Genomic DNA, 27,082 nt, shown 5'->3' with positions numbered 1-27,082 from the left:
AGTAAATTTAGCCGTGGCAGTCCCCAGGAATTACCACTGACACAAACAAAATCGTCGAAAAAACCTTTTTCCCGCCTAAACGCTAGTTTAAAAAAATCTCACTAAACATTCTAACAACATTAGTAAATGGAAAAAAGTGTGTAGCTGCTCTAATTATCACTGTCCTTGCCATCATGGAAACAAAAGTTGTACTTTTTCGTTTTCATGAGACGGCCACCCAAAAAGCGAGCGATTTGAGACAGAGTATGACAAGTGTACATTGTATGTGTTTGCACTATATTTGCCTACAGTGGTATGAAAAAGTATCTGAACCTTTTGGAATTTCTCACATTTCTGCATAAAATCAACATCAAATGTGATCTGATCTTTGTCAAAATCACACAGATGAAAAAACGGTGTCTGCTTTAACTAAAACCACCCAAACATTTATAGGTTTTCATATTTTAATAAGGATAGTATGTAAACAATGACAGAAGGGAGAAAAATAAGTTAAGTTTACCATCACATTTAATATTTTGTGGCCCCATTTGGCAGCAATAACTTCAACCAGACGCTTCCTGTAGCTGTACATCAGTCTGGCACATTGCTCCGGACTAATCTTAGCCCATTCTTCTCTACAAAACTGCTGCAGTTCAGTCAGATTCCTGGGATGTATGGCATGAATCGCAGTCTTTAGGTCATGCCACAGCATCTCAATGGGGTTGAAGTCTGGACTTTGACTTGGCCACTCCAGAACGTGTATTTTGTTCATCTGAAACATTCTGAAGTTGATTTACTTCTGTGTTTTTGATCATTGTCTTGTTGCAGCATCCATCCCCTTTTTAGCTTCATCTGTCTGACAGACAGCCTCAGGTTTTCCTGCAAAACATCCTGATGAACTTTTGAATTCATTCTTCCATTAATGTTTGCAAGTTGTCAAGGCCCTGAGGCAGGGAAACAGCCCCAAATCATGATGCTACCTCCACCATGCTTCCCGCTGCGGATGAGGTGTTGATGTTGGTGAGCTGTTCCATTTTTCCTCCACACATGACGTTGTGTGTTACTCACGAATAATTCAACTTTGGTTTCATCAGTCCACAAAATATTTTGCCAAAACTTCTGTGGAGTGTCCAAGTGCGTTTTTCGAACATTAAACGAGCAACAATGATTTTTTAGACAGCCGTGGCTTCCTCTGTGGAGTCCTCCCATGAACACCATTCTTGGCCATAGTTTTACATATAAAGTGTATCACTAAAGTGAGTGCAACCCTCGCATTTCTGCAGATATTTAAGTATATCTTTTTATGCGACAACACTGACAAAATGACACTTTGACACAATAAAAAGAAGTCTGTGTGTAGCTTATATAATGGAGTTAAATTATTTTCCCCCCAAAATAACTCAAAATATAGCCATTAATATCTAAACCCCTGGCAACAAGAGTGAGCACACCGCATGGGAACTACGTACATCCCGAAATGTCCAAATTGAGTACTGCTTGTCAGTTTATCTCCAAAATGTCATGTGACTCATTACAGGAGTGCTGTCAGCATTGCTGCAGAGACTGAAGAGGTGAGGGGGTCAGCCTGTTAGTGCTCAGACCATACGCCGTACTCTACATCAAATTGGTGTGCATGACTGTCACCCCAGGAGGAAGCCTCTTCTGAAGACGGTACAGTAGAAAGCCCCCAAACAGTTTGCTCAAGACATGTCATCAAAGCACATGGATTACTGGAACCATGTCCTATGGTCTGATGAGACGAAGAGTAATTTGTTTGGTTCCGATGGTCTCAAGCATGTGTGGCGGCGACCAGTACAAAGTTTATGCTTTATGCTTACAGTCAAGCATGGTGGTGGGAATGACCCCCCCCCCACACACACACACACACACACACACCTCTTCAACCACTGCAGAATTGCTGACACCACTTCTGTAATGAGTCACATGACATTTTGGAGGGAAAATGACAAGCAGTACTCAATTTGGATATTTAGGGATGTATGTATTTCCCATGCGGTGGACTCACCTTTGTTGCCAGGGGTTTAGATATTAATGGCTATATTTTGAGTTATTTTGAGGGGAAATAAACTCTATAATATAAGCTGCACACAGACTACTTTTCATTGTGTCAAAGTGTCATTTTGTCAGTGTTGTCCCATGAAAAGATATACTTAAATATCTGCAGAAATGCGAGGGGTGTACTCACTTTTGTGATACACTGTAGTTGATGTGTGCACAGGGATATTGGACTGTGCCAGTGATTTCTGTAAGTCTTTATCAGACTCTCTAGGGTTCCTTTTTACCCCTCTGAGTATTCCGCGCTGAACTCTTGGCGTCATGTTTGGTGGACGGCCACTCCTTGAGAAGCAAGACTGCCAAACTCTGTCCATTTGTAGACAATTTCTGTGACTGTCAACTGATTAACATCCAGACTTTTAGAGATGGTTTTGTATCCATTCCCAGCTTTGTACATATCAACAATCCTTGATCGCAGGTCTTCAGACAGCTCTTTTGACCGAGCTATGATGCATATCAGACAATGCTTCTCATCAAAACAATTTCTACCAGGTGTGTGTTTTATAGTGGGCAGGGCAGCTTTAAACCACTCATTAGTGATTGCGTACACAACTGACTTAAATTGTTTGGTAAAAATAGGTTTCAATTGGTCTTTAAGTCTCCTTAGGGAGAGGGTTAACTTACTTATTCCCCCCCGTCATTGTTTGCATGCTATCCTTATTAAAATATGAAAACCTATAAATGTTTGGGTGGTTGTAGTTAAAGCAGACACAGATTTTTACTTCTGTATGATTTTGACAGAGATCAGATCAGATTTGATGGTGATTTTTAATGCAGAAATGTGAGAAATTCCAAAAGGTTCAGATACTTTTTCATACCATGTACACAGGTAGGTTAAACCTATGTAAGGTAGAGGAAATGTATTTGGTTCCGTAAGTTGGTCTGTGTTGATTGGTTGTTTACCTGCGTGTTTTGTTCATTTTTTTTGTTCAAAATAATTCAAGAACGAATAAAGGGATGGTTATCAAATTTACAGGATATTTATGAAATATCAAATAAATGAGGTGATTCAATTTGGGGCAAATGAGGTCAAAGGTCAATGAGGTCAGAAATATGGCGATGCTTTGAATTAGGCTGCTTAGGCGGCTGTCTGCTTTTTCGAAGTGCTCCTTTAGTTGGTCATAATGTGGTTTTGGACAGAAGACTGCCAAAGGCATTTTATCAAGACACTTGGGAAACTGCTTGAGATTGTAAAATCATGTTCAATTTAACATTTAAATGAGTAATAAGAAAAATGGTTTCTTTTAATTTTTAACATGACTCTTAGAGACAAGTAGTTATGCATACATTTGTGCCATTTGGTGATGAAGCATTGCTAAACCTTCATTAATTTTTTTTTGCAATTTAACACCCTCTTTTCACAGCAAAATGTTCAGACATAAAAGTTCTTCCTGCTGACCTGGTCCTAGGTTTTTTGTGTACGTGACGAGGTCCTCCATTGTCTCCACCACTTCAGATACTGTCAGATACTCCATGATACCTTTGCACACACGGATTATTTTTCGTACCTGAAACATAACAGAAATGCAGATTAGCATCACAAACATGCCGTGAAGGGTTATTACAGTAAAGCCTTTAATTGATCTCTCTGTAGTGGCCCCTGCTTGTGTGTGTATGTGATTTTGGACTTGTGACTAGAAGAGGTTTGCTCCTTTAAAACTAGAGATAATAACGTGATCCCACTTGCTGGGGGTGGTGCATGTGACCTCAGGGAAGATACTTTTTAGCCATACTAGAATAAAGTGTAATTGCACACCCACTCAAAGGGTGGCAGTGGCGCTCCAAACAAGAGCACACAGCAAAGCAAGGCGCACTGGAGATATGAAGAGCCAAGACGAGGAAATATGACAAAGACAATGTAGCGTTTGGCTTTTGGCTTTGACTTTTAATATAGCGGGAGACGAGGAAAGACCAGTCTGTTTAATGTGTCTAAAAATGTTTGCAGCGGACAGCCGAAAGTCAAATCAATTAAGACGTCACTTAAAGGGAACCTCGGACTTAAAGACGTGTAGGCTCTCATAAGCCACGATTGTTGTCTTTTACTAAAAACAGTGGGGCAAATAAGTATTTAGTCAACCACTAATTGTGCAAGTTCTCCCACTTGAAAATATTAGCGAGGCCTGTAATTGTCAACATGGGTACACCTCAACCATGAAAGACAGAATGTGGAAAAAAAATCAACAGAAAATCACATTGTTTGATTTTTAAAGAATTTATTTGCAAATTATGGTGGAAAATAAGTATTTGGTCAATACCAAAAGTTCATCTCAATACTTTGTTATGTACCCTTTGTTGGCAATAACGGAGGACAAACGTTTTCTGTAACACTTCACAAGCTTTTCACACACTGTTGCTGGTATTTTGGCCCATTCCTCCATGCAGACCACCTCTAGAGCAGTGATGTTTTTGGGCTGTCATTGGGCAACACTGACTTTCAACTCCCTCCACAGATTTTCTATGGGGTTGAGATATGGAGACTGGCTAGGCCACTCCAGGACCTTGAAATGCATCTTACGAAGCCACTCCTTTGTTGCCCTGGCTGTGTGTTTGGGATCATTGTCATGCTGAAAGACCCAGCCACGTCTCATCGTCAATGCCCTTGCTGATGGAAGGAGATTTTCACTCAAAATCTCTCGATACATGGCCCCATTCATTCTTTCCTTTATGCAGATCAGTCGTCCTGGTCCCTTTGCAGAAAAATGGCCCCAAAGCATGATGCTTCCGCCCCCATGCTTCACAGTGGGTATGGTGTTCCTCGGATGCAATTCAGTATTCCTTCTCCTCCAAACAAAGAACCTGTGTTTCTACTAAAAAGTTCTATTTTGGTTTCATCTCACCATAACACATTCTCCCATTCATCTTCTGGATCATCCAAATGCTCTCTTGCGAACCGCAGGCGGGCCTGGACATGTACTGGCTTCAGCAGGGGGACACGTCTGGCAGTGCAGGATTTGAGTCCCTGGCGGCGCATTGTGTTACTGATAATAGCCTTTGTTACTGTGGTCCCAGCTCTCTGTAGGTCATTCACTAGGTCCCCCCGTATGGTTCTGGGATTTTTGCCCACCGTTTTTGTTATCATTTTGATGCCACAGGGTGAGATCTTGCATGGAGCCCCAGATCGAGGGAAATTATCAGTGGTCTTGTATGTCTTCCATTTTCTAATAATTGCTCCCACAGCTGATTTCTTTACACCAAGCGAAGAGTGAAAGTTACAGAAAACGTTTGGCCTCCGTTATTGCCAACAAAGGGTACATAGCAAAGTATTGAGATGAACTTTTGGTATTGACCAAATACTTATTTTCCACCATGATTTGCAAATAAAGTCTTTAAAAATCAAACAATGTGATTTTCTGTTTTTTCTTTTTTTTTTCCACATTCTGTCTCTCATGGTTGAGGTTTACCCATGTTGACAATTACAGGCCTCTCTAATCTTTTCAAGTAGGAGAATTTCACAATTTATGGTTGACTAAATACTTATTTGCCCCACTGTATGTTATTAGAAACACATAAAATTTTGCCATTGATTTAGTTTATGTTTTGACCTACCGAGGGCGCTATGTTTTATGTGCGTAATAGACACTCGGGGTGATGACTAAGTTTGCCTGGACTAGGAAAATAGCTGTGCTAGCTAGCAAGCGAAGCTAGTATGACGACTGGCATGATTTTTTCACATTCTCCTGCTAGTCAGATTGTTTTGTTACAGAGCTGTGGGATGAGTTCCTGCATCCAATTCCAGCTCATTAGCAGTGTCTTTAAACCGATCCGAGGCAGGTTGCCAAAACATTGACTTGCTGCCAGTTGACACTTTGTATTCTCGATCCCTTTGTTGCTTGCCTTCGTTTTTTACGCGGGGAGACGTCCAACAAAATTGCAATAACTGCATTAACCATCAAATTTAAGGCTAACTGTAACTGTAGTCTTGAAACAAACCTAATAAAGAAAAGCATACCAATAAAATAATGCAAATTGGTTGAACAAAAAACAGTAGCTGAGAACTGTCATGACAGAACATCGCTTCAATGGTAGCTGGCAGCATCTAGCGTCGTGAATGGGGAGAGTAGCTGAGATCTGTCATGACAGAACATCGCTTCAATGATATCTGGCGCCGTCTAGCGTCGTGAATGGGTATAATGTCTAGACCGCGAATATAAGACGACCCCCTTTTTCAGTGTTATTTCAATGCAAAAAACACAGTCTTATATTCGGGCCAATACGGTAATTTTATTTTTCTGCATCAAATGCTCAAAAAAAGGTACCTTGAGTATATTTTGACAGTTTGGTCTTGACTGTTTTTTTTTTTTTTAATTCAGGCAGTGATGCGCTTTAAGTCTTTTCTGTTACAAACAAAACACTGTTAATTAAGTTTTAATTTAGTGTAAGTTGATTTATATTACTTTTTTCTTTTTTAATATTAAAAGGACTCAATACTGCGCAGAGGTCTACTTATAATGATAATCATTTTATAGACAAATGATACAATTTACAGTGGTGGCAGAGTTGTGTGAAACATTTAAGTCTTTTGGGCGGGGGTTGGGGGGGGTGTAACAGAAAATAATTGAGAAGCACTGTGATAGAGGGAAGTGATTTGATCTGACTGATTAAATCTAACCAAGCCTCCCATTATTGACTACTACTTGAAGCTGTGAGCATGCTTCTATAAAAAGCTTTATTTCCCTTTAAGACAGCCTCGAGCAGACAAACACAAACACACCTCAGCCTCGTCAAACGTAAGCAGTAGGTCAGATGTGCCCGACAAGATCCCTCTGGAGCCGTCGATGAGGTAATCTCGAGCGGGGACCGAGTAAGGGTCAGTCTTCAGCATCTGAGCCGCCTGGACCAGTTTAGAAGACGAGTTCTCCACCCTGCACGCACACTACTATTAGGAAAACACCAACAAAAAAGGCATGACAAAGTTGCATGTTATGTTTTGTTTTTAAGCGGGCCAATGATTAGATGATACAGATATGAGGTTTAATAATATGATGAAATTGAGCGCTTGAAAGAAGCCAAGACGCCTCCTCTTTCTTCAGACTCCTGCTGGTCAGGGTATCGATGGCTACCGGTTCAGCTATATTTAGATGGGTTCACATTACACATGCCCCTGATCCTAAGCCCGGTGGGTGAGATTTATGGCGTGGTGGCCCGTGTGTATACATGTATGTGTGTGCTAAGGGAGGGCAGGGGAGTAAGTTTTGGAATCTTTTTTAAAAGTGAAATTAGACAATGGCAGTTGATAATTCATCGAATACCAATGTTATGTTGCTGCACTTAGGCTCATTGATCTTGATAATACAGGATACTCAAGTCAATGCAGCCTGATTCCAAGAGTGGAGCATTGCTGAGTCGGTGCTTACAGTCACCCTATCAGACCTCTGGAAGCTACTGGGACACAACAATCAGCCTCTCAGCCGGATGAATGCCTGATGGAGGACGAGTCACCCGTGGGTCGCTTCAGACTGAACACTTGTTTCAGAAGTGGCTCTTTGTTGCAAATAGGCATGCTGCCATATTTCCTAACATTACACTGCTCGGAATCCATTTTTCAGAGATAAAGTGGAATAATTTCATCACGCATGCATTCATCAATGATAAATAAACCTACTTGATGAATGCAGGAGGCATGTCTCTTTTTAGCATCTGGTCTTCGGTGGTTTGAACCGTTTCCTTCCCAACCTGCAAGACATGGAAGTTTAAATGTTTGCATCAAAACAGAGAATGAAAACAGTCATATTCCAAATTTGCACCTGCATGTCTAAGCAAAAAAAAAAAAAGAATTGAATGACAAAAAAAAAAAGAAATCGCCACACAGTATCTCAAACGAACCTGAATAAGGTGTATTGAGCAAAAAAAGAAAAATCATAACACACGTTTGAGAGGTACATGAATGATTAGGTATCACTAGACACATCCTGTTGTATAACTATTGGTGCCAGGAATAGCGATTACACAGAAAATAGTGGGATGTCGACTCACTCACTAATTCTTACAGGTGAATTATTTTAAAGGGAAAGTTCAGAATTTTTGGCATAAGGCTTAATCTTTCAGTTAGTAGGGGTTTTACTTGAGCCAATTGGTTCGAGAAAGGATTCATTTCTTGGAGCTTCATGTGTCCACGGAACCACCTAACTATAATCACAGTCATTTGCCTCCCAACCAGATGAGGGATTCGTTCATTTTTGTGTGTGTGTGTCTGTTGAGAAGGTATTATTTAGCAAAAAATTGTCTGACCAAATCCTCGATGTACATAGATTATCACATAAGTATAATGTATGTATTTTTTCTTTAACTTTATTTTCATTGTTTTCCAGTCACAGAAGTAAAATTTGGCATACATCTTCAGCAATGGGATCAAACTCATAACCTGAGCGGCCGTGATGTATGGGGGGGCAGTACCCCCTAAATCATGGGTGTCCAAACCTGTCCTCAAGGGCCGCTGTGGGTCCTGGTTTTTGTTCCTACCAATCGAGCACAGACAGTTTAACCAATGAACTTTGTGCTAAAACAAGCAGAACCTGACTGCAATCAACTGATTACACTTGTGAGACATCAGATTGGTGAAAAGATGTCGTCTTGTTTTGTAGGAATGAAATCCAGCACCCACTGTGGCCCTGCATGGAATGGTTTGGACACCACTGCCCTAAATCATACAAAAAAAAAACAACAAAAAAAAAAAGGACCTATACATATGCAACAAAAACACACACATAAACATCACCTCAGAGTCATATAAAATATATGATATGATGTGACCTGTAGGTCAGCAGTGCCAAGCGGCTCCCCAAAAATCACCGTACAAAAAAAATATACATATGAAGGTTTGAACTTTTGGGTCCAGTAAGAGGAGTTGCCACTTACAGTCACAGTCTCATATGTCACTCATGAAGTAAAACCTACAATATATGTATATATTTTTAATGTAGTCTGTGTATTTGTAAAACTAATTTCATAAATGGCATTATCATAATGTAGTAGGTTGCAATGTTATTTTTTCTGGTAATGACATGTGCGTATGTCGCCGGTGTTGCATGGATCCGCATATCTCTGCCCCACATTGTGTCCCCTTGCTAGGGTAGGAACTTGAAACACTGCTTACCGCTAGATAGCATATTTAATCACGTGTTTGTGTCACCATTCCCTCTGTTCTTTCTTTTCCTTTTTCTCAGTCCCTCTAAACCTTCTTCTTCTGTCCAGCTGCATTTTCTGAATAAACAACACAATATAAACAACCGTAAAGGGAGTTTAAATGGCATTGTACAAACTCCCATGTGGTTCATTAACTTTTTCAGATTTACCATTCTGTGCGTCCAAGCATCTAAATATGGCTATGTTCAGACCACATGTCTTATTGCATGAATACGATTTTTTGTGTGATTTTCCGACTAGAGAGGCATTAACTTGACGGTTTGAACGTAACAAGTCACATAGAAGTGGACCTTTTCAAATCTGATCTGGGTCACTTTCATATGTGGTTTAAATCTGATCTGATCCACATTTTTCCAGAATGTGGCGGCGGTCTGAACTGTCAGGTCTCCCAAATCGGAATTACTGCAGCAATTACGTCAGCAAAGAGCGAGAGCGGCAGGCAGGACGGCAGAGATGTAGCTGTGCATTAGAGTTAGCGCCGAGCTTGAACTCGGCTTTTACGCAGTAGGCGAGCTTGACCACAGACATAAAAACAAAGAAGAAAAGAAAAGGATAAGCCGGATAATGCTCAGTTTTCTTTCTGTGCGCTAAATGAGCAATATTTCAGTATTGCTTACATGGCCAAGTCGGGGGAAACTGAGGCACATACATATGGCTTAGGTACAGCGTGTGCATGCGTTCTATCAATCCATATAAACTTTGAATATAAGACTAAACGGGGATTATTAATGTCCTTTGTGTCCTATTTTTGGAAATTAAAATATGATCACCCTGGAATAACGTACAGCCAGCATGTGTAATTATTTTTTTTTATGCTTCTGCACATGCGGGTCAGTTTGCTCAGCGCATGTCGGACTGCGACTGTTAGAGCGCATGCATAATACTTGAACGGGCTCAACGGACAAAGGCAGTCTTAAGGAGCACGCCGAAAAAAACATGAGACAAAAAATCGGAATTGTGCATTAAGATCTGCGTGTGAACCTTGCCTATGACCAGTGTTGGTAACCTTACGTTAAAAAAATTATTACTTACAGTTACAAATTACTTCTCTCAAAAAGTAATTGAGTTAGTAAATCAGTTACCTCATTGTAAGACTAATTAGTTACTCAGCAAAGTAAGTGATGTTACTTTTCATCTTCTACACATTATTACAATATACATTCTACAACATTTTTCTCTGAAACTGTATGCCTACTGCATTGTAAGCAGAACACTATGCCTAAATATTCCGTAAAGTAACAATATTACCATATTGGCTCGAATATAAGCCAGTGTTTTTTGCATTGAAAAAAGACTGAAAAAGTGGGGGTCGTCCTATATTCGTGGTCTAGACGTTATACCCATTCACGACGCTAGATGGTGCCAGATATCATCGAAGCAATGTTTTGTCATGACAGATCTCAGCTACTCTCAAGTTTAACCAGTTTGTATTATTTTGTTGCACTGTTTTTCCTTATTCAGATTTGTTTCAAGACTACAGTTACAGTTAGACTTCACTTTGATGGTTAATGCAGTTATTGCAATTTTGTTGTTTTATCACAATAGATTGGTTTATTTACATTTCAAAAACCAGAAACCATTCATTTACGAATGTGATTGCACTTTAGTTAACATATTTAAATGTTCTGATATTAAGATTTGAATGAGGCAAAATAAACATGGTTTTTCTCTCGGTTATATTGTTATAATCATTTGTTTCAGATGTACTGAAATTATTTTCCGTATAAAAATTAATTTGGTGTTCAAAAAGTCTTTTTTCAAACTTGAGTCTTGAAAAAGAGGGGGTCGTCTTATATTCGGGCCAATACAGTAAATATAATTCAAATTTGAGAACGCTAACTTTGAAATTCCCTTTCCCGTCGGCATTATCGCTGTCTTGTTGTGTTTGCCAGAGTGTGCAGTCAAGCAGGGCATAATCCGCCTACCTAGCTAATCATCATCGCGTTTGAAACGGCATCACCACCATCTTCCCACCTCCCCGCTTCCGCTCTGCTCTCTCCAGGCAGGCAGCTGATGTGTGACAAAATCAGACAGCACGCGTTTCATTCAACCAAATTGTAGTAACGCGCCCCTTCACATTCTCAGTAACGGTAGCGGCATTGCAAAGATGGGAAAAGTAATTGATTTACTCACTAATGAAAAAAATAGTTAGGGACACTGTTGTACTCTAATGGCGTTATCTACAACACTGGTTACAGCTCAAGTTATTAGTATTGTTTTAATTAAGTCCGGGGTGGCTCTTGTAGCCTTAGTTTATTTTCTAAAAGCAGCCATTTGAGAAATTTGGACACCTACGACATAATGAAGGAAAAATATTCTTGACCCCCACAATTGGCTGCCAATCAACAAGGCAGTCAGTGTGCAAATGTGAGGGGGCTAATGGGTCTTGTTGGCCACTTAAGTGCCGCCAATGCTCCCCTAATGTCTGACTGTCTGTTTGTCATGAATACAATAAGTTTAATGGCACTTGTTCGCCAGTCCGCTGCTCTCCCTTATTCTCCTCTTGTGTTATCACGGCTGATCAGTGTAGCCGTAGTGTGTGTGGAAGCACACACTAATGACAAGTAGTGCTGCAACGATTAATCGATTAACTCGAGTATTTGTTTAGAAAAAAAAGATTCAAATTAAATTTTGCTGCTTCGAATATTCGTTTAATTAAAGTGGTGTTGTATTGGTTTGTTTTGAAAGTGTTTGCATTTAGCTTTATTGATTTGTGTGGATACAATGCCCTCTAGTCTGCCTCATTTCACATGGCTAATACCAGCTGCTCCCTGTTAAGACCAACATAAGCTAAGTTTTTGTTTGAGCTAGTTTTTTTTATGCACTCTTAATTTAGTTTATAGGTATATTACGCAGTTTTTTGTGGGAATATGTGTGTGAACCGTTTGTTAGGAGCATTAAAAAAAGGTTAGCATTTCATACCATTTAAGCTAACAGACTTTTGCTATGTAAGTTAGCCAATTGTTGTTTTGTTGTCCATATATCCTCATTTATTATTTTTTTTATACCGTTTGAGGCTCAGCTCAGGTATTTTTTTTTTTTTTATGTTCCTTATCTGATTACTCGATTATTCGAACTAATTAGTTCATCGATTAATCTACTACTAAAATAATCAATAGCTGCAACAAGTTTTCTAAATAATCATTACGAAACAGCAGGGACGTAGCTAACTTCTTCTGCGTATGTTCACGAACAGGGATGCAGCTGGCAAACACACACCTTACATTAGTACGACTGAAATACTGGGGCTGTGCACCGGGGGGGGGGGGGGGGGGGGGGGCAGATAAATGGCAGTGGGGGCGCATGTGACCTCAGGGAACATACTTTTTTTGCCGTACTAGAATAAAGTGTAATTGCACATCCACTAAGTAAGAGACAGTGACGCTCTCATTTTCGGAGTGATCGCACTATTTTGGAACCGAACAAGAGCGCATAGGAAAGAGCACTGTCGATATAAAGGGCTAAGACGAGGAAATATGATGAAGTGTATGTAGCGTTTGGCTTTTGACTTTGACATTTAATGCAGTGGGAGATGAGAAAAGACCAGTCTGTTTACTGTGTCTAAAAATGTTTGCAACGGACAGCAGGAAACCAAATCAATTAAGAAGTCACTTAAAGGGATCCTCCATCTTAAAGACATGTAATTCTTAAGAGATGAATGTTTGAGTTATAATAATTTGATATGAAAACCCCTCTTAATGTTTTCGTTTTAATAAAATTTGTAAAATTATTTTAACTGCTAGGTCGCCATTCTTGTTGACGTCACAGTGCGGTGATGTCACATGGCCCGCTGCCGAACTTCCAGCATGTCACTCGTTAGCTACCCCAACACGTCGTCGGTTCTGCCCTTCCAATTTGAACCAGAGCAGATAAGTGAAGAGCAGGACAGCACTGTCGTTCATTTTTCAAGATGAGCAGCAAAGGCAAAATGCCGAGCAGGAAATACCTGATGAGACAAGAGTTGGGCAAAACTGATGGTGTACTTGCAGCAATTGCATCTGGATGGAGCGAGAGAGTGTATGCAGTCGAGAACTACGGTTTTTGTTTGCAGATCTTCAAGGTGAGCTATTGCGTGATCAAACTTATTCCAATATAATTATGTAGATTGTTAGCATCCAGAGCTGTCGTGTGCTTTACATACAATAAAGCCCAAAAGTTTGAACATACCTTGCCATTCGTGCATTTTTATTTTCATGACTATTGACATTATAAACTCTCACTGAAGGTAATAAAACTATGAATGGTCAGGTAGTCAGGATTGGAATTGTGTTGTGGCTGACTGTCCTCATTAAATTCGTCGTCTGACAGGAAAAAATGCTGGGATCGAGTGTCCCCCATGTCTTGTACATCCAACTCACGTTTAGCTACGTAAGGGTGGTCCATATTAAGTGCTGGGTGCGCATCAGCTGGCCACTCAGATCAGTTTGAGTGGCAGCATCACTCATATTAGGCGAATACTGAACTAACACGCTTACTGCCTAATGAACTGACAGTAGAGGTGAATTATTAGCTTCCTCTGTGACTAGCGGTATGCCCGGAGGTTCGCCTATCGCTGTAGTGATAGGAGTGGCTTGCCTGCTTAAGAGAGCGGCCAGAGTTTCTTGTCAATGCGCGCATTTCACTCGCTATCCGAGCGCGTTAAGGCATCTTGTGAGGGAAAATAGTTGGAACAGCATTTGATTTTAGTCTGATGTGAGCTCTTTCATAAGTTGTCGTCGACTAAAGGCCTCAAACACGGTAGGAGAAAAATGGCGAGAACAAAGCCTTGGGTCTTTAGGAAGTTTTGGCAGTCTACAGGCATTTTCCCAAACCTTTCTCCTCTTTTTGTCAATAGTAAATATGTGGAGACTCACATCACTCCCCTTGTTTCCATTTGACTGGAAAAGCAGCACATCGTGGCAGTTTACTTAGCGAGTTTAGGCAGCAATACACAACTGTTGTACACAATTGGAAGAATCCCAATTACGTCATCACTCCGAGCCCACATAACATGGCGCCAACTATTGGTCAAAATATGTACTAAATATTATAAAAATATTGCCATTGATTTAACATTTTATGTGTTTCTAACAACATATTTTAGCACAAGAGAGCCTACATGTCTTTAAGATCGAAGGTCCCTTTAAAGACACTAAACCCCAATCACATTGATAGGCAGCTCTTTTTTTTTTCAGCGAAAACATGCCAAATAATGCCAACAATCCTCCTTCCTTGTCAGTGTTACATCAGTAAACAAGCGAGAACTGTTAGCTATATACAGTATAAGGTGGCATACCAAGTTGCTCAGTCCAAAATAACCCCACACCATAGCAAAGGAGCTGGTACTGCCTGCAGCAAAAATAAAAACTGTCCCTCTGTCCAATGACACTGTCATTTTTGTTCCATTAATTTTTGGTTTTTTCGCTCAAATTGTTTGGCATATTGCCCCAGTGAATTAATGTTGCTAATCAATATGAATTTACTATTATTTATTGATTTTATTAAATTTTATTTTTCAGTATCAAATGGTCAAAAGATGTACCTTGAGTGTATTTTTACAGTTTGGATGGGACTTTTTTTTTTTTTTTTTTAAATCCAGGCAAATTGATGAGGCTTTTCTGTTACAAACAAAACAATGTTTGTTTGTTAATATAAATGACTTATTTCTCTTTGATATTAAAAAGGAAACAATGTTATGCAGTGGTGTCTTTATAATAATAATGATAATTTTATAGACAAATGATACAATTTACAGTGGCTGCAGAGAGTTTGGTGGGGGGGGCCAAACGTTCAAGTCTTCTTGCTGGGGGCGTCACAGAAAATAACTGAAAAGTACAGCCTAACACACAAACAAGGGCAGGAAGGGCACATGACCACCCGCCCACACACTGGAGATGCAATTACAGCATCAGTCTGTCAATGCTGCAATGGTGAACTTCAGTTAATAGACTTTGTGGCCCAAGAGAGTCACGGGAAGATGTATTCTGAGTAAGAAACAACCATGAGCAGTCGAATAAATCATACTGTAAAGGATTCCTTGAAACTTGAAGGAATGAAGCTCTGCGAGTAGAGCAAGTGAGTCCTGGTAAAACCTGCCGGACAAAGAACGAGTGCGAGTGCTTCCTCTAATTGACATTACTTAGCATTGATTATTCAATATACAAACAATGCCGTTAATGTGCAGATAAATGGTTCTTTGTATTGTCAACACAGTGACATTCCGTGTGTGTTTCACAAACCTGCGTAGGTGCTCAAATTAGACAATCAAAGGTTGAAAATTCTTCAGAGAAAGGGTTTTCAAAGTGTGGTATGTGATCCAAAGGTGGTACCCGGGTTCCTTATAGTAGTATGCAAAAAAAAAATATATATATATATTGAATCAAATGTTCAGTGTTTTTTAATCCACTACAGTGCATGAATCATGTACAGTTCAGTTGTATTCAACTTCATTAATGGATGTTCAATATAGATCTTCCTCATTCTGTTCGCGAACGGAAAGGCGCTTATCCAAGAAGAAAGGAGGGTACAACCTGGATTGGTCGACAGGTCATCATATTGTAGATGAAGTACTATTCACAATTATGGACGATTAGATTTTGAATTTTCTTAACAAGCATATTTTGGGGATGTTGGAATTAACATGAATACCAGGAGAAAACCCATGCATGCAGGAAATAACAATTTCCACACAGGCAGACCAGAGCACAGATTCAAACTCTGAAGCTCAGAACAATGAGACAAACGTGTTAAACAATACCCCATAAAAAAAAATTAAAATAATTAAGAAAAAATAAAAATATATATACATATATATACACAGTGCCTTGCAAAAGTATTCGGCCCCCTTGAACCTTGCAACCTTTCGCCACATTTCAGGCTTCAAACATAAAGATATAAAATTTTAATTTTTTGTCAAGAATCAACAACAAGTGGGACACAATCGTGAAGTGGAACAAAATTCATTGGATAATTTAAACTTTTTTAACAAATAAAAAACTGAGAAGTGGGGTGTGCAATATTATTCGGCCCCCTTGCGTTAATACTTTGTAGCGCCACCTTTTGCTCCAATTACAGCTGCAAGTCGCTTGGGGTATGTTTCTATCAGTTTTGCACATCGAGAGACTGATATTCTTGCCCATTCCTCCTTGCAAAACAGCTCGAGCTCAGTGAGGTTGGGTGGAGAGTGTTTGTGAACAGCAGTCTTCAGCTCTTTCCACGGATTCTCGATTGGATTCAGGTCTGGACTTTGACTTGGCCATTCTAACACCTGGATACGTTTATTTTTGAACCATTCCATTGTAGATTTGGCTTTATGTTTTGGATCATTGTCCTGTTGAAAAATAAATCTCCGTCCCAGTCTTAGGTCTTGTGCAGATACCAACAGGTTTTCTTCCAGAATGTTCCTGTATTTGGCTGCATCCATCTTCCCGTCAATTTTAACCATCTTCCCTGACCCTGCTGAAGAAAAGCAGGCCCAAACCATGATGTTGCCACCACCATGTTTGACGGTGGAGATGGTGTGTTCAGGGTGATGAGCTGTGTTGCTTTAAACGCCAAACATATCGTTTTGCATTGTGGCCAAAAAGTTCAATTTTGGTTTCATCTGACCAGAGCACCTTCTTCCACATGTTTGGTGTGTCTCCCAGGTGGCTTGTGGCAAACTTTAAACGAGACTTTTTATGGATATCTTTGAGAAATGGCTTTCTTCTTGCCACTCTTCCATAAAGGCCAGATTTGTGCAGTGTACGGCTGATTGTTGTCCTATGGACAGACTCTCCCACCTCAGCTGTAGATCTCTGCAGTTCATCCAGAGTGATCATGGGCCTCTTGGCTGCATCTCTGATCAGTTTTCTCCTTGTTTGAGAAGAAAGTTTGGAAGGACGGCCGGGTCTTGGTAGATTTGCAGTGGACTGATACTTCTTCCATTTCAATATGATGGCTTGCACAGTGCTCCTTGAGATGTTTAAAGCTTGGGAAATCTTTTTGTATCCAAATCCGGCTTTAAACTTCTCCACAACAGTATCTCGGACCTGCCTGGTGTGTTCCTTGGTTTTCATAATGCTCTCTGCACTTTAAACAGAACCCTGAGACTATCACAGAGCAGGTGCATTTATACGGAGACTTGATTACACACAGGTGGATTCTATTTATCATCATCGGTCATTTAGGACAACATTGGATCATTCAGAGATCCTCACTGAACTTCTGGAGTGAGTTTGCTGCACTGAAAGTAAAGGGGCCGAATAATATTGCACGCCCCCACTTTTCAGTTTTTTATTTGTTAAAAAAGTTTAAATTATCCAATAAATGTTGTTCCACTTCACGATTGTGTCCCACTTGTTGTTGATTCTTGACAAAAAAATTAAATTTCATATCTTTATGTTTGAAGCCTGAAATGTGGCGAAAGGTTGCAAGATTCAAGGGGGCCGAATACTTTTGCAAGGCACTGTATATATATATATATATATATATATATATATATATATATATATATATATATATATATAAGATTATATATATACAGTGTGGAGAACAAGTATTTGATACACTGCCAATGAGTTTTCCCATTGACAGTGTATCAAATACTTGTTCTCCCCACTGTATATATAATATAATATAAGATTATATATATATATATATATATATAAACTGCTGTATAAGCCAAAAGAACTGTTGTGTTTTATAGAACAATATGTCTATATGCTGCCATACCAGATTCATGGTGCATGAAGCCCCCGAACTATTTTTAATTTGTCCCTTTTACCCTGGAAACCACCGTTTACAGACGTCGCGCAACCGCTTTTGTTTCAAGGCAACCATAAAAAGAAGGTAAGTCATTATATTTATTAATCAAAATGTCATTTTTATCTTAGAATCATTAATTGATGTCTAATATTTCATTAAAAAAAAAAACGACTTTAAAAAATTATTCACTCACATATTTTAAACTTTTAAACAAATTACGTCACAATGAAAAAAATGGCGTCTGTAGGGTTAGGTCTGTAAAAAAGTCACGGATATCTACCTCATAACTATCGATTAATTGTATTTTTTTTTTTTTTTTACTGTCGCATTTTCCCCAATATGTTAGGTGATAAATAATTGATCGAAACAAAGAAAAATTGGGGGAAAAAAACATGTAAAAGGGTAAATATATGAAAAAGAACATTACGACCGCTCCTTGATGTCTGCGATTTCTGCATCGCGACCCTTTTTGTATTATCATGTTTCACCCATAAAACCCCAAAATAATCCGGCTGTGGCCATTCACAGCTGTGTCTTGACACTCGGTGAGACATGCTACATGGAGTTTTTGGATCGAAACAAGGTAAGTATGCGACAATATCTCGTTAAAATTATGGCGTCTTTAATTGTGCTCTCTCATGCTCTCACCTCCAGTAAGGGTTTTGCTGTTTAATTTTTTTTTTTCTTTTTTTTTTTCATGCCCTCCTGTTCAAATTTTTTCTTCCCCCAGAAAATTGAGATTTTAAGCTTTCCAATGATGTATCACACATTAACATAGGACAATTTTGAAATTTGGCCAAATTGGGGGTCTCGGAGCAGGACTCCAAGTCACCTGAGTGTTTTCCGCCATATATAAGGTATATATGGCAGTATACACAGTATATTTCTGCTATATATAAGATAAGATAAGATGATAAGAAGATAAGATATAAAATAAGACACTCAGGTGACTTGAAGTTCCGCTCTGAGAACCCCAATTTGACGTGTTTTCCGCCATATATATATATATACGCATATATGTATGTATATATATATACACACATATACATACATATATACACATACACACACACACACACACATATATATATATATATTTTTTTTTTTAATACGTACATTTTTATATTGCGAGAAAATACTTTTACTTTTTACTTGTAAAGTAAATTTTAAAGCAAGTACTTTTGTACTTGAGTATTTTTTTTCTTAGATACTTGTACTTTTACTTAAGTAATCTTTTGCACCTGTATCTGTACTTTTACTTAAGTACAAAAAAAAATCACTACTTCATCCACCAATGACTAAAACAAAATCATGGTGAGTCAACCAAAGTCTTTCCAAACAGCTATTCAAGTCATCTGACGAATATTCTTCTAGTTTTAATATTGCTATTTATAATAGTTTCTTCCAATATCGTTCAGCCCTGTGGAGTGGAGAAAGTGGAAGTGAAGCAAGTGCTTTGCATTAGGAGTGGGAACCTCTTGGTACCTCAAGATACGATTCGATTTGCAATACAAAGCTCACGATAACGATGATCTGACGATACAACGATTATCAATAGATTGGTCAGGAAATCATTCTAGGATATTCTACAAACAATTAATAAACAGAAAAACAAACTTCTGCTGTGAATTGGAAAGAGTTTATCACTCGTAGACGTCCATTCCATTAGAACTGGGAGGGTGGCAGCGAATGAACATTCATTCATTCGCTGCCATCCCTCCCACTTCAAACGGATTGATCGTTTATGGCCGCTAGTGGCAGGCAATGCCAGGCAATGATGTAATTTTGGGCAATTTAATTTTGATTTTGGGGTATTTTATGGGTCTCTTCCTGTTCACTTTAAGTTACAGAACAGGAAGTGACCTGGGAATCACCCAAAAGAATAGGCAGTGACTCAAACTCAACAGAAATGACCTGTAAATGCCCTAAAATGAACAGCAAGTGACCTTTAAATGCCCTGAAAATCAGACAGAATAACTGTGAATGCTCTGGTTTCGAATGAACGAACATTCCCAGTCTAAATAGATTGGGCGTCGAGCACCGTCAATGCAGCCCTAGAGTCAACTGAGACACTATTATGGTGGAAGAGTTTGGCAGCAACTTGTTAGTTCAAATATTTTTTTTTTTTTTTTTTTTGACATTGACACCTTTTTAAAACGATATCTCGATTCTTGGCAGGAGCATCTCGATAACCTTTTGGGATACAAAGTATCACGATATATCACCATTTCAATATTTTGTCACACCCCTACTTTGCATAAATATGGTAAGGCAACCAGGTTTTGATTACGTGAAAATATCCAGGGAAAATTACACGACTGCTACCTAACACATGATTATTAAGTAGCAAAATAGGATGCAGAAGAAGTAGGTAGGAAAGGTAATCCCGGGTCATCCTTTGAATTACATCGCAAACAGAAGCAGGTGATACGTCTGCTCACTTACCAGCCGGCCTCACATCTCAACAGTAAATCTATTTATTCCTCCCTCCCCTCCCCCCAGACATACTCGGGCGTGAGATCGACATCGCCTCCTTGGAGAGCTCAAACTTCCAAGAGCAGCTCCGTCGTCAGCACAACTCCAGCGGGCTCACGCTTTCCCAAACAAATGCACCAGCTAATCTTTGAGATGTTTAGTTGAATCGTCAGCCCACGCACTTACAAGCCGCTTTGACAGATTGACACCATCTTGTTTGTGCCTGGAAGAATCAGTGACCTACTTTTAACATACGTAGCCCACCCTGTTGGGGTTAACAGTGTAACCAAATCAGTGTGCGGAGGGACTCTGCTCTTTTACATCTTTGCATCAAGTGACCCTGCTTGCTAAAATAAAGTTTGCAAAACCAGTGGGCTTCCATCATGTCCAATTAAGTTTTTCTACCCGGCAACGAGCAAGCTGTTCTCTCATTCTACACTTCTTTTTCATTCAGATTACACTTCTCGTTTCTTATTCAGCTGCTTTGCTGTGCAATTAGTAAGCATCATCTGAGATGAAAATGAGTCCACAAATCTAAAACCCCTAATTACATCAGATAAGCGCAGCTTTCTTGTTCTGCTTCTTAGCTTCCCAACAAATGCATTAGAGACACATAGACATGCCCAAGGCTGTGATTCACCTCCTTCTTCTTGCGGTCTAGATGGATAAACTGATGTGATGAGGACAAGAAGAAAGCGAGTGAGTAATTCATCAAGGATGTTAGTATTGAATATACTCAGAGGTGGGTAGTAACACGTTACATTTACGCTGTTACATTTCTTGAGTAATGTTTTAAGAAAAATGTACTTCTAAAAATAGTTCTACAAGGCCATAGTTTCTACTTTTACTTGAGTAGATTTGTGAAGAATAAACACTACTCTGGGCTACACTAATCATTGCATTTTCCCCAAGGGTGTAGGCTTGCATAGGGATGGTAGGGAGATAAAATGACCAGATTTTCAGGATGCTCCAATTGTCCCCACCAACTTTTAAGCAAACTGGTTTGCATTATATAATGGGTTCAGTTATAAAGGTAATTTAGATTTTCATTTTATATGTTGCAAGAAAGGAATTGACCCTACCATTATTAAGTGAATTATTTTCATTATGTTAAAACTTACATTTACCTCTTTTCACCATTTTCCCCAATAAAACACACGTTTGATTTGCTGATGACCTCACCCACCCCCGACACCCATGCACAGTTGCACTCGCATTGCCCCTATGTTGACAACATGCCGCCTTCTCCACCCCCTTCGAAGGGGAGGGAAGTTAGAAGATTTTTTTCAGCCAGCAGCAGCCACTGTTAGTAATTACAGAAGACACTAATGTTGTGAAGGTGGGAAACACACGACTAATTTTACTACTGAAAGTCCAACCTGCATCTGAGTTAGCATAACATTAAAAGGTGAACTTGCTAACCTGCAAAACTTGAGTAGGAAGCTGCTTAGAGAGAAGTGTCCTTCTGTTTGTGTTTTCAACTGTTAATGTTAATTAAACTGTGAGAAATGTAGCAAACTCTGCTGGAAACTATAGAACCAGAAACACTTAAGCAAGAAGCTGCTTAGAGAGAGAGGGGTGCTGCATGAACTCATATGTTGCTCACACAACACAACATACACACAACATAATCATAATTAATAGGGTTGTTCCGATTTTTTTGGTCCCGATCCCATCCCGATGGTTTTAGTTTGAGTATCTGCCGATCCCGATATTTCCCGATCCGATTGCTTTTTTTTTTGCTCCCGATTCAATTCCAATCGTTCCCGATAATTTTTCCCGATCATATACATTTTGGCAATGCATTAAGAAAAAAATGAATAAAACTCGGACGAATATATACATTCAACATACAGTACATAAGTACTGTATTTGTTTATTATGACAATAAATCCTCAAGATGGCATTTACAATATTAACATTCTTTCTGTGAGAGGGATCCACGGATAGAAAGACTTGTGACTTTGTAAATTGGGACTAAATATTGCCATCTAGTGTATTTGTTGAGCTTTCAGTAAATGATACTGAAGGCCATGCCCAAATCCATGATGGAAAGTGGAACCATGACTGTCTGTAGTGCTACCAATTGATATATCTTCTCTGCATTGGGAAATAACATAAGGTATTAAGATAAAAGATCAATTGCTACCTTGCTTCCCCACATTGCTTCCCATGATATTTCTAATCGAAGGGAGAGGGATTGTAAGGCTTTAGCCAATTAAAATAAGGCTCCAAAGGCCGCCAAAATTCACTCTACCTCTTTACGCTGCCTTTTAGCTATCTATATAGGCAAAACGGCGGCATTACAGATGGAGCGCAACATTGCGTGAGTGGGTCGTGCAGCGCATGCATTAATTGCGTTAAATATTTTAACGTGATACATTTTTTAATTAATTAATTACCGCCGATATTGGGATAAATTTGATAACCTAAACTGAAGACTCTGGATAAGTGTAACATATTATGTCTGTACGTGAAATACAATTAGAAAACGATTTAATAAAAAAAATATACATATATATATTTAAAAAAGGCATGGCCGATATTTTTTTGCTGATTCCGATACTTTGAAAATGACGTGATCGGACCCGATCGATTATTAACTATGTTCATTAAAAAAAAAGAAAAAATCCATACTAGCGAGGCGATCAACTGGTCGATTGTGATCGACGTAATGAGCACCCCTAATTTAGTCCATCAATTAATTAGCTTCATATTGGTGAGAAATGTAGCCCTGACCCCCGTTCACCCAATCAGTTTGGTCTTATTTATGTCCCATCCTGAGCAAAAAGTGTACATGAAGGTTATGCTGTTACGTCATCCCTACCAAAGTTTAGACCAAACCTACACCCTTGATTTTTCCTCTTTATTCTACATATTAGATTGTACTTTTTTTTTTTTTTTTTTTGACAGAGACACCAAAAATGGAGCTACCCGTTTTTCCAATAAGACGGCGCAACAATAATCACATGATTCCATTATACCAATCAGATTCCAGCTTGCTGTTCTATAATCATGCCGGCCTGTTCAATCACGTGGCGTCCTTAAAGACCCGTATAAAAAACATGTATTTGACGTAGAGCGTTACCGTCAACATGATTCGTAAGCGCAGATTTTAACCTTTCTCCTAGTTTTTATTTGACTCCGATTGAGCATGGGAAATTCAGCATATGTTTGCATGCGAACTAGCCATTACCGCTTGACCTGATTGTTTTCTTTGCCTGTCAACATCAATAAAATCCTGTGTCTGCGATACGCAACTGGTTCCTCTGTCTCGTACCTGACAGTAATATAAGAGTGATTTGGGGAAAAAAATATGTTAAAAAAAAAAATCTCAGATATCCAAGGACCGATATACATCTGAGGCATACGGGACTACCCCGAGACTCGAACCAAAGTACTCTCATGAAATTCTGATGTGTGATTTAATTTCACAGATTTTTTTTTTTTTTCATGTCAGGTCATGTTCATGTCAGTGTCCCTCTGAGGTGGACCTATTCTTGGATAACTCCCGTTTCTTTTTAATAAAAGGACTTGCACTATGAAGCCACCGCATTGCATTACCGTAATGCACTAAATGCAAACAATGATCCAAACGAGGGACGGCTAGCTTGACTTCTTTGTTACTTATGGAGGATGGCCTGACCGCGGTAGTTTGCAGGTTAGCAAGTTCCCACAGTTTAATGTTATGCAAACTAATGCAGTTCGGACTTTCTGTCGTAAAATTAGTGGTGTTTCCCTCATCTCCAAAACATTGACGTCTTTTTACATTACTTACAGTTGCTGCTGAAAAAAAATTAAGGCGGCAGAGGAGGTGGTATGTCGTCAACATGTAATTCTGTCGGGGCTATGTGAGTGTGCGTGTGTGTCTGCGTGTGTGTGTGGTGGGGGGTTTGGTGTCAAGTCATCAGCCAATCAAATGTGCGTTTGTGGGGGGGATGGACTGGTACATTCAGCAAGTGTTATTGTGTTAGTGTTGTTAGTGTTATTCTAATCTTACAATTTATTAAAAGACAATCTAAATTACCTATATAACTGAAGCCATTATATAATGCAAATAAGGTTGCTTAAAAGTTGGTGGGGACAAATTGAAAAGTTGGTAGTGTTATGTCCCTACCGTCCCTACGCAGACCTACGCCCTTGCCTAAAACCAATATGCGGTTTGTTGAACACCGGTGTAAATGATTTGTCTTAATGCTTTGTGTGATTGAGTGACGACCAATGCAGGGAGCAACCCGCCGCTCCGAAGAGGTCTCCAATGACCACAAGAGTGACAGAAAATTGATGGATGTTTTGGATCAAATGCCATGTATGATGTGTGATACTGTGGTACTAATGCTCTACGCACATAGTGGGATGAAAAATGTGTCAAATCGTCTTATTTCTTTTTTTTGCCACGATAAAACATCAATCAGCAGTGCATTATTTGAGTTTTCCTTTCATTCCAACTGTCGGTAAAATTACTGACTGTACCTTGGTTAGAGTAGTTTTAATGCAATATGTCCTTTAATAGTAAATGACTTATGTCTGACAGGGTCTCTTGAGTGATGTCTCTTGACTGGGCCCATATTGATTTTGCCAGTCAGTGCACACAGACATAAGTGACCCACTGTGTAATCGCAGTTTAAATTAAAGATGACTACTGAGTGTGTGTCAAATCAATCTTCCGCCCCACAAACTCCATTGAGTGTCCATCTGATTAGAAGGAAGGGCAAAGTTGAACATGGTAAGAGCGTTGGTGTTTGTCACTTTTATTTATTTTAAAGGTGTGCAAAGATCAAACGCCATAAAATGTGTTTTTTTTTTCTGTCATTGACTGCCCCAAGATAACCCAGATTGACATGATGAATGTAAAAAAAGCAAACTGGTAGAATAAACTCACATTGACTCACCCGCACAAGGTTGCTGACTGCAGCCTGCACCGCCTGCACCGGTACAGACAAGTCCGGGATGGCTTTCCCGTCCACCTCGCCCTCTTCGTGCATGATGACCAGGTGAGAGATCTGCTGGGCCACCGGCTCCAGGATACTCTCGATGGTCTTGGTGTGAAACACCGGCATGGTGAACGACTTTTACCGCAGCCCCCCAACGCACACAAAAAGGTGGTCGGTGGCTTCCTTCCTTTCTTGCTTTTTATTCTCTCCTCACTCGCGGGAGGAGCAACAAACACGTTCGCCAAAGCTGGAACCGCGTCCCTTCGGTGGGATCTAAACTGATCGTGCCAGAAGGAATCACTGCCCTCCGCCCAATCACGGCGAAGACGCAGTTTGCTCGGTGTCCGTGCTGGTGGAGTGACGGAGACTCGGTCCTCGTGCGCGTTCACGCTGCACGCACGCACACAGCACCATGCAAGTGACAGCTCTTCCCAAGTTACGTCATGCATGCCAGTTTGCAGACCCCACACCGCCGCAGTCAAAAAAAGGAAAGGGCGAAATTAATGAGGTGGGGATTCCTCGATTGTGCATAAGGACGTTGATTGCAGTGCCGCCAACAGGAAGAATGAGGCAACACAATAATTATTTATTTATGATTGTTTTGTTTATTTATTCATGCTTGTATCATAAGGCTAGTGACCACAGTGGTATGAAAAAGTATCTAAACCTTTTGGAATTTCTCACATTTCTGCATAAAATCACCATCAAATGTGATCTGATCTTTGTCAAAATCACACAGATGAAAAAACAATGTCTGCTTTAACCAGGGCCGGCCCAGGCCATTTGGGGGGCCCGAAGCAAAATAATGCCATATTTTTGGCCCACCATTTCAAATGCATATTAATCCAATATTTTGTTTTACTACAATCAGCGGAAACAGTACATTTGCCGTTGCCGACAGGTGACAACTTGCTCGGCTTTACTTGATTCACTCCGGGCTTTCGCCCTGCGGCCAATGGCAATTCCCAGTACGACATATTGACAAGCTCAGCTAACAACAACGTTCAAGTTGGAGTGTCTTGCACAACAACAACAAAATCAACAACATGCTCTATTACCTTGATACTGTCGTTTCTTTACTTTTCCGATTTTCTTCTTCTTTCGTTTCTCTGCTCCAGAAAGATAAATTCTAGTCGACACATTCGTGCATCTATTTTCCAAGCAAATTTGAGCACCAATCATCGCAAAGCAGGTTCAACGTCACTCCCCAGGTTGCCAGATTGTAATGACAAGAAAATTTATGTTTGCATAGATAAACGGCAATGTGCGCCACATTATTCACAACGCTCTATTAACAACGTATAAAAGGAGGTTGCCAGATTGGGCCCCCCCTTGTGGTCAGGGGCCCTAAGCAGCTGCATAGTCTGCGTATAGGCTGGGCCGGACTTGGCTTTAACTAAAACCACCCAAGAATTTACAGGTTTTCATATTTTAATGAGGAGTGTATGCAAACAATGACAGAAGGGGGAAATTCCACATCTAATCACATTTAATATTCCGTGGCCCCCATTTTGCCAACAATAACTTCAACCAGACGCTTCATGTAGCTGCAGATCAGTCTGGCACATCGATCAGGACTAATCTTGGCCCATTATTCTCTGCAAAACTGCTGTAGTTCAGTCAGATTCCTGGGATGTCTGGCATGAATCGCTGTCTTCAGGTCATGTCATAGCATCTCAATGGGGTTCATGTCTGGACTTTGACTTGACCAATTCAGAACTGTATTTTGTTCTTCTGAAACCATTATAAAG

The 27,082-nt window shown here is 39.7% G+C and overlaps 1 protein-coding gene across 5 annotated transcripts in view; it reads right to left on the bottom strand.

Annotated features, from left to right (window-relative positions):
* LOC130922555 (vinculin-like) overlaps window positions 1-25,716 on the bottom strand; it is a 91,620-nt gene extending 65,904 nt beyond the window's left edge. For all 5 annotated transcript variants that reach the window (XM_057847377.1, XM_057847379.1, XM_057847380.1 and 2 more), the window contains exons 1-4: window positions 25,290-25,716; window positions 7,658-7,728; window positions 6,767-6,917; window positions 3,455-3,563 (exon numbers count right to left, since the gene is read on the bottom strand). In XM_057847377.1, coding sequence (XP_057703360.1) covers window positions 3,455-3,563; window positions 6,767-6,917; window positions 7,658-7,728; window positions 25,290-25,457 — 499 coding nt within the window. In that variant the 5' untranslated portion in view covers window positions 25,458-25,716. The remainder of the gene's footprint in view (window positions 1-3,454; window positions 3,564-6,766; window positions 6,918-7,657; window positions 7,729-25,289) is intronic.
* Between the last annotated feature and the right edge of the window lie 1,366 nt (window positions 25,717-27,082).

Source organism: Corythoichthys intestinalis, chromosome 10 (genome assembly GCF_030265065.1).
Source record: "Corythoichthys intestinalis isolate RoL2023-P3 chromosome 10, ASM3026506v1, whole genome shotgun sequence".
Classification (NCBI taxonomy): domain Eukaryota; kingdom Metazoa; phylum Chordata; class Actinopteri; order Syngnathiformes; family Syngnathidae; genus Corythoichthys; species Corythoichthys intestinalis.
The sequence above is the reverse complement of the archived record's forward strand: the minus strand, read 5'-3'. Positions and strand labels throughout refer to the sequence as shown.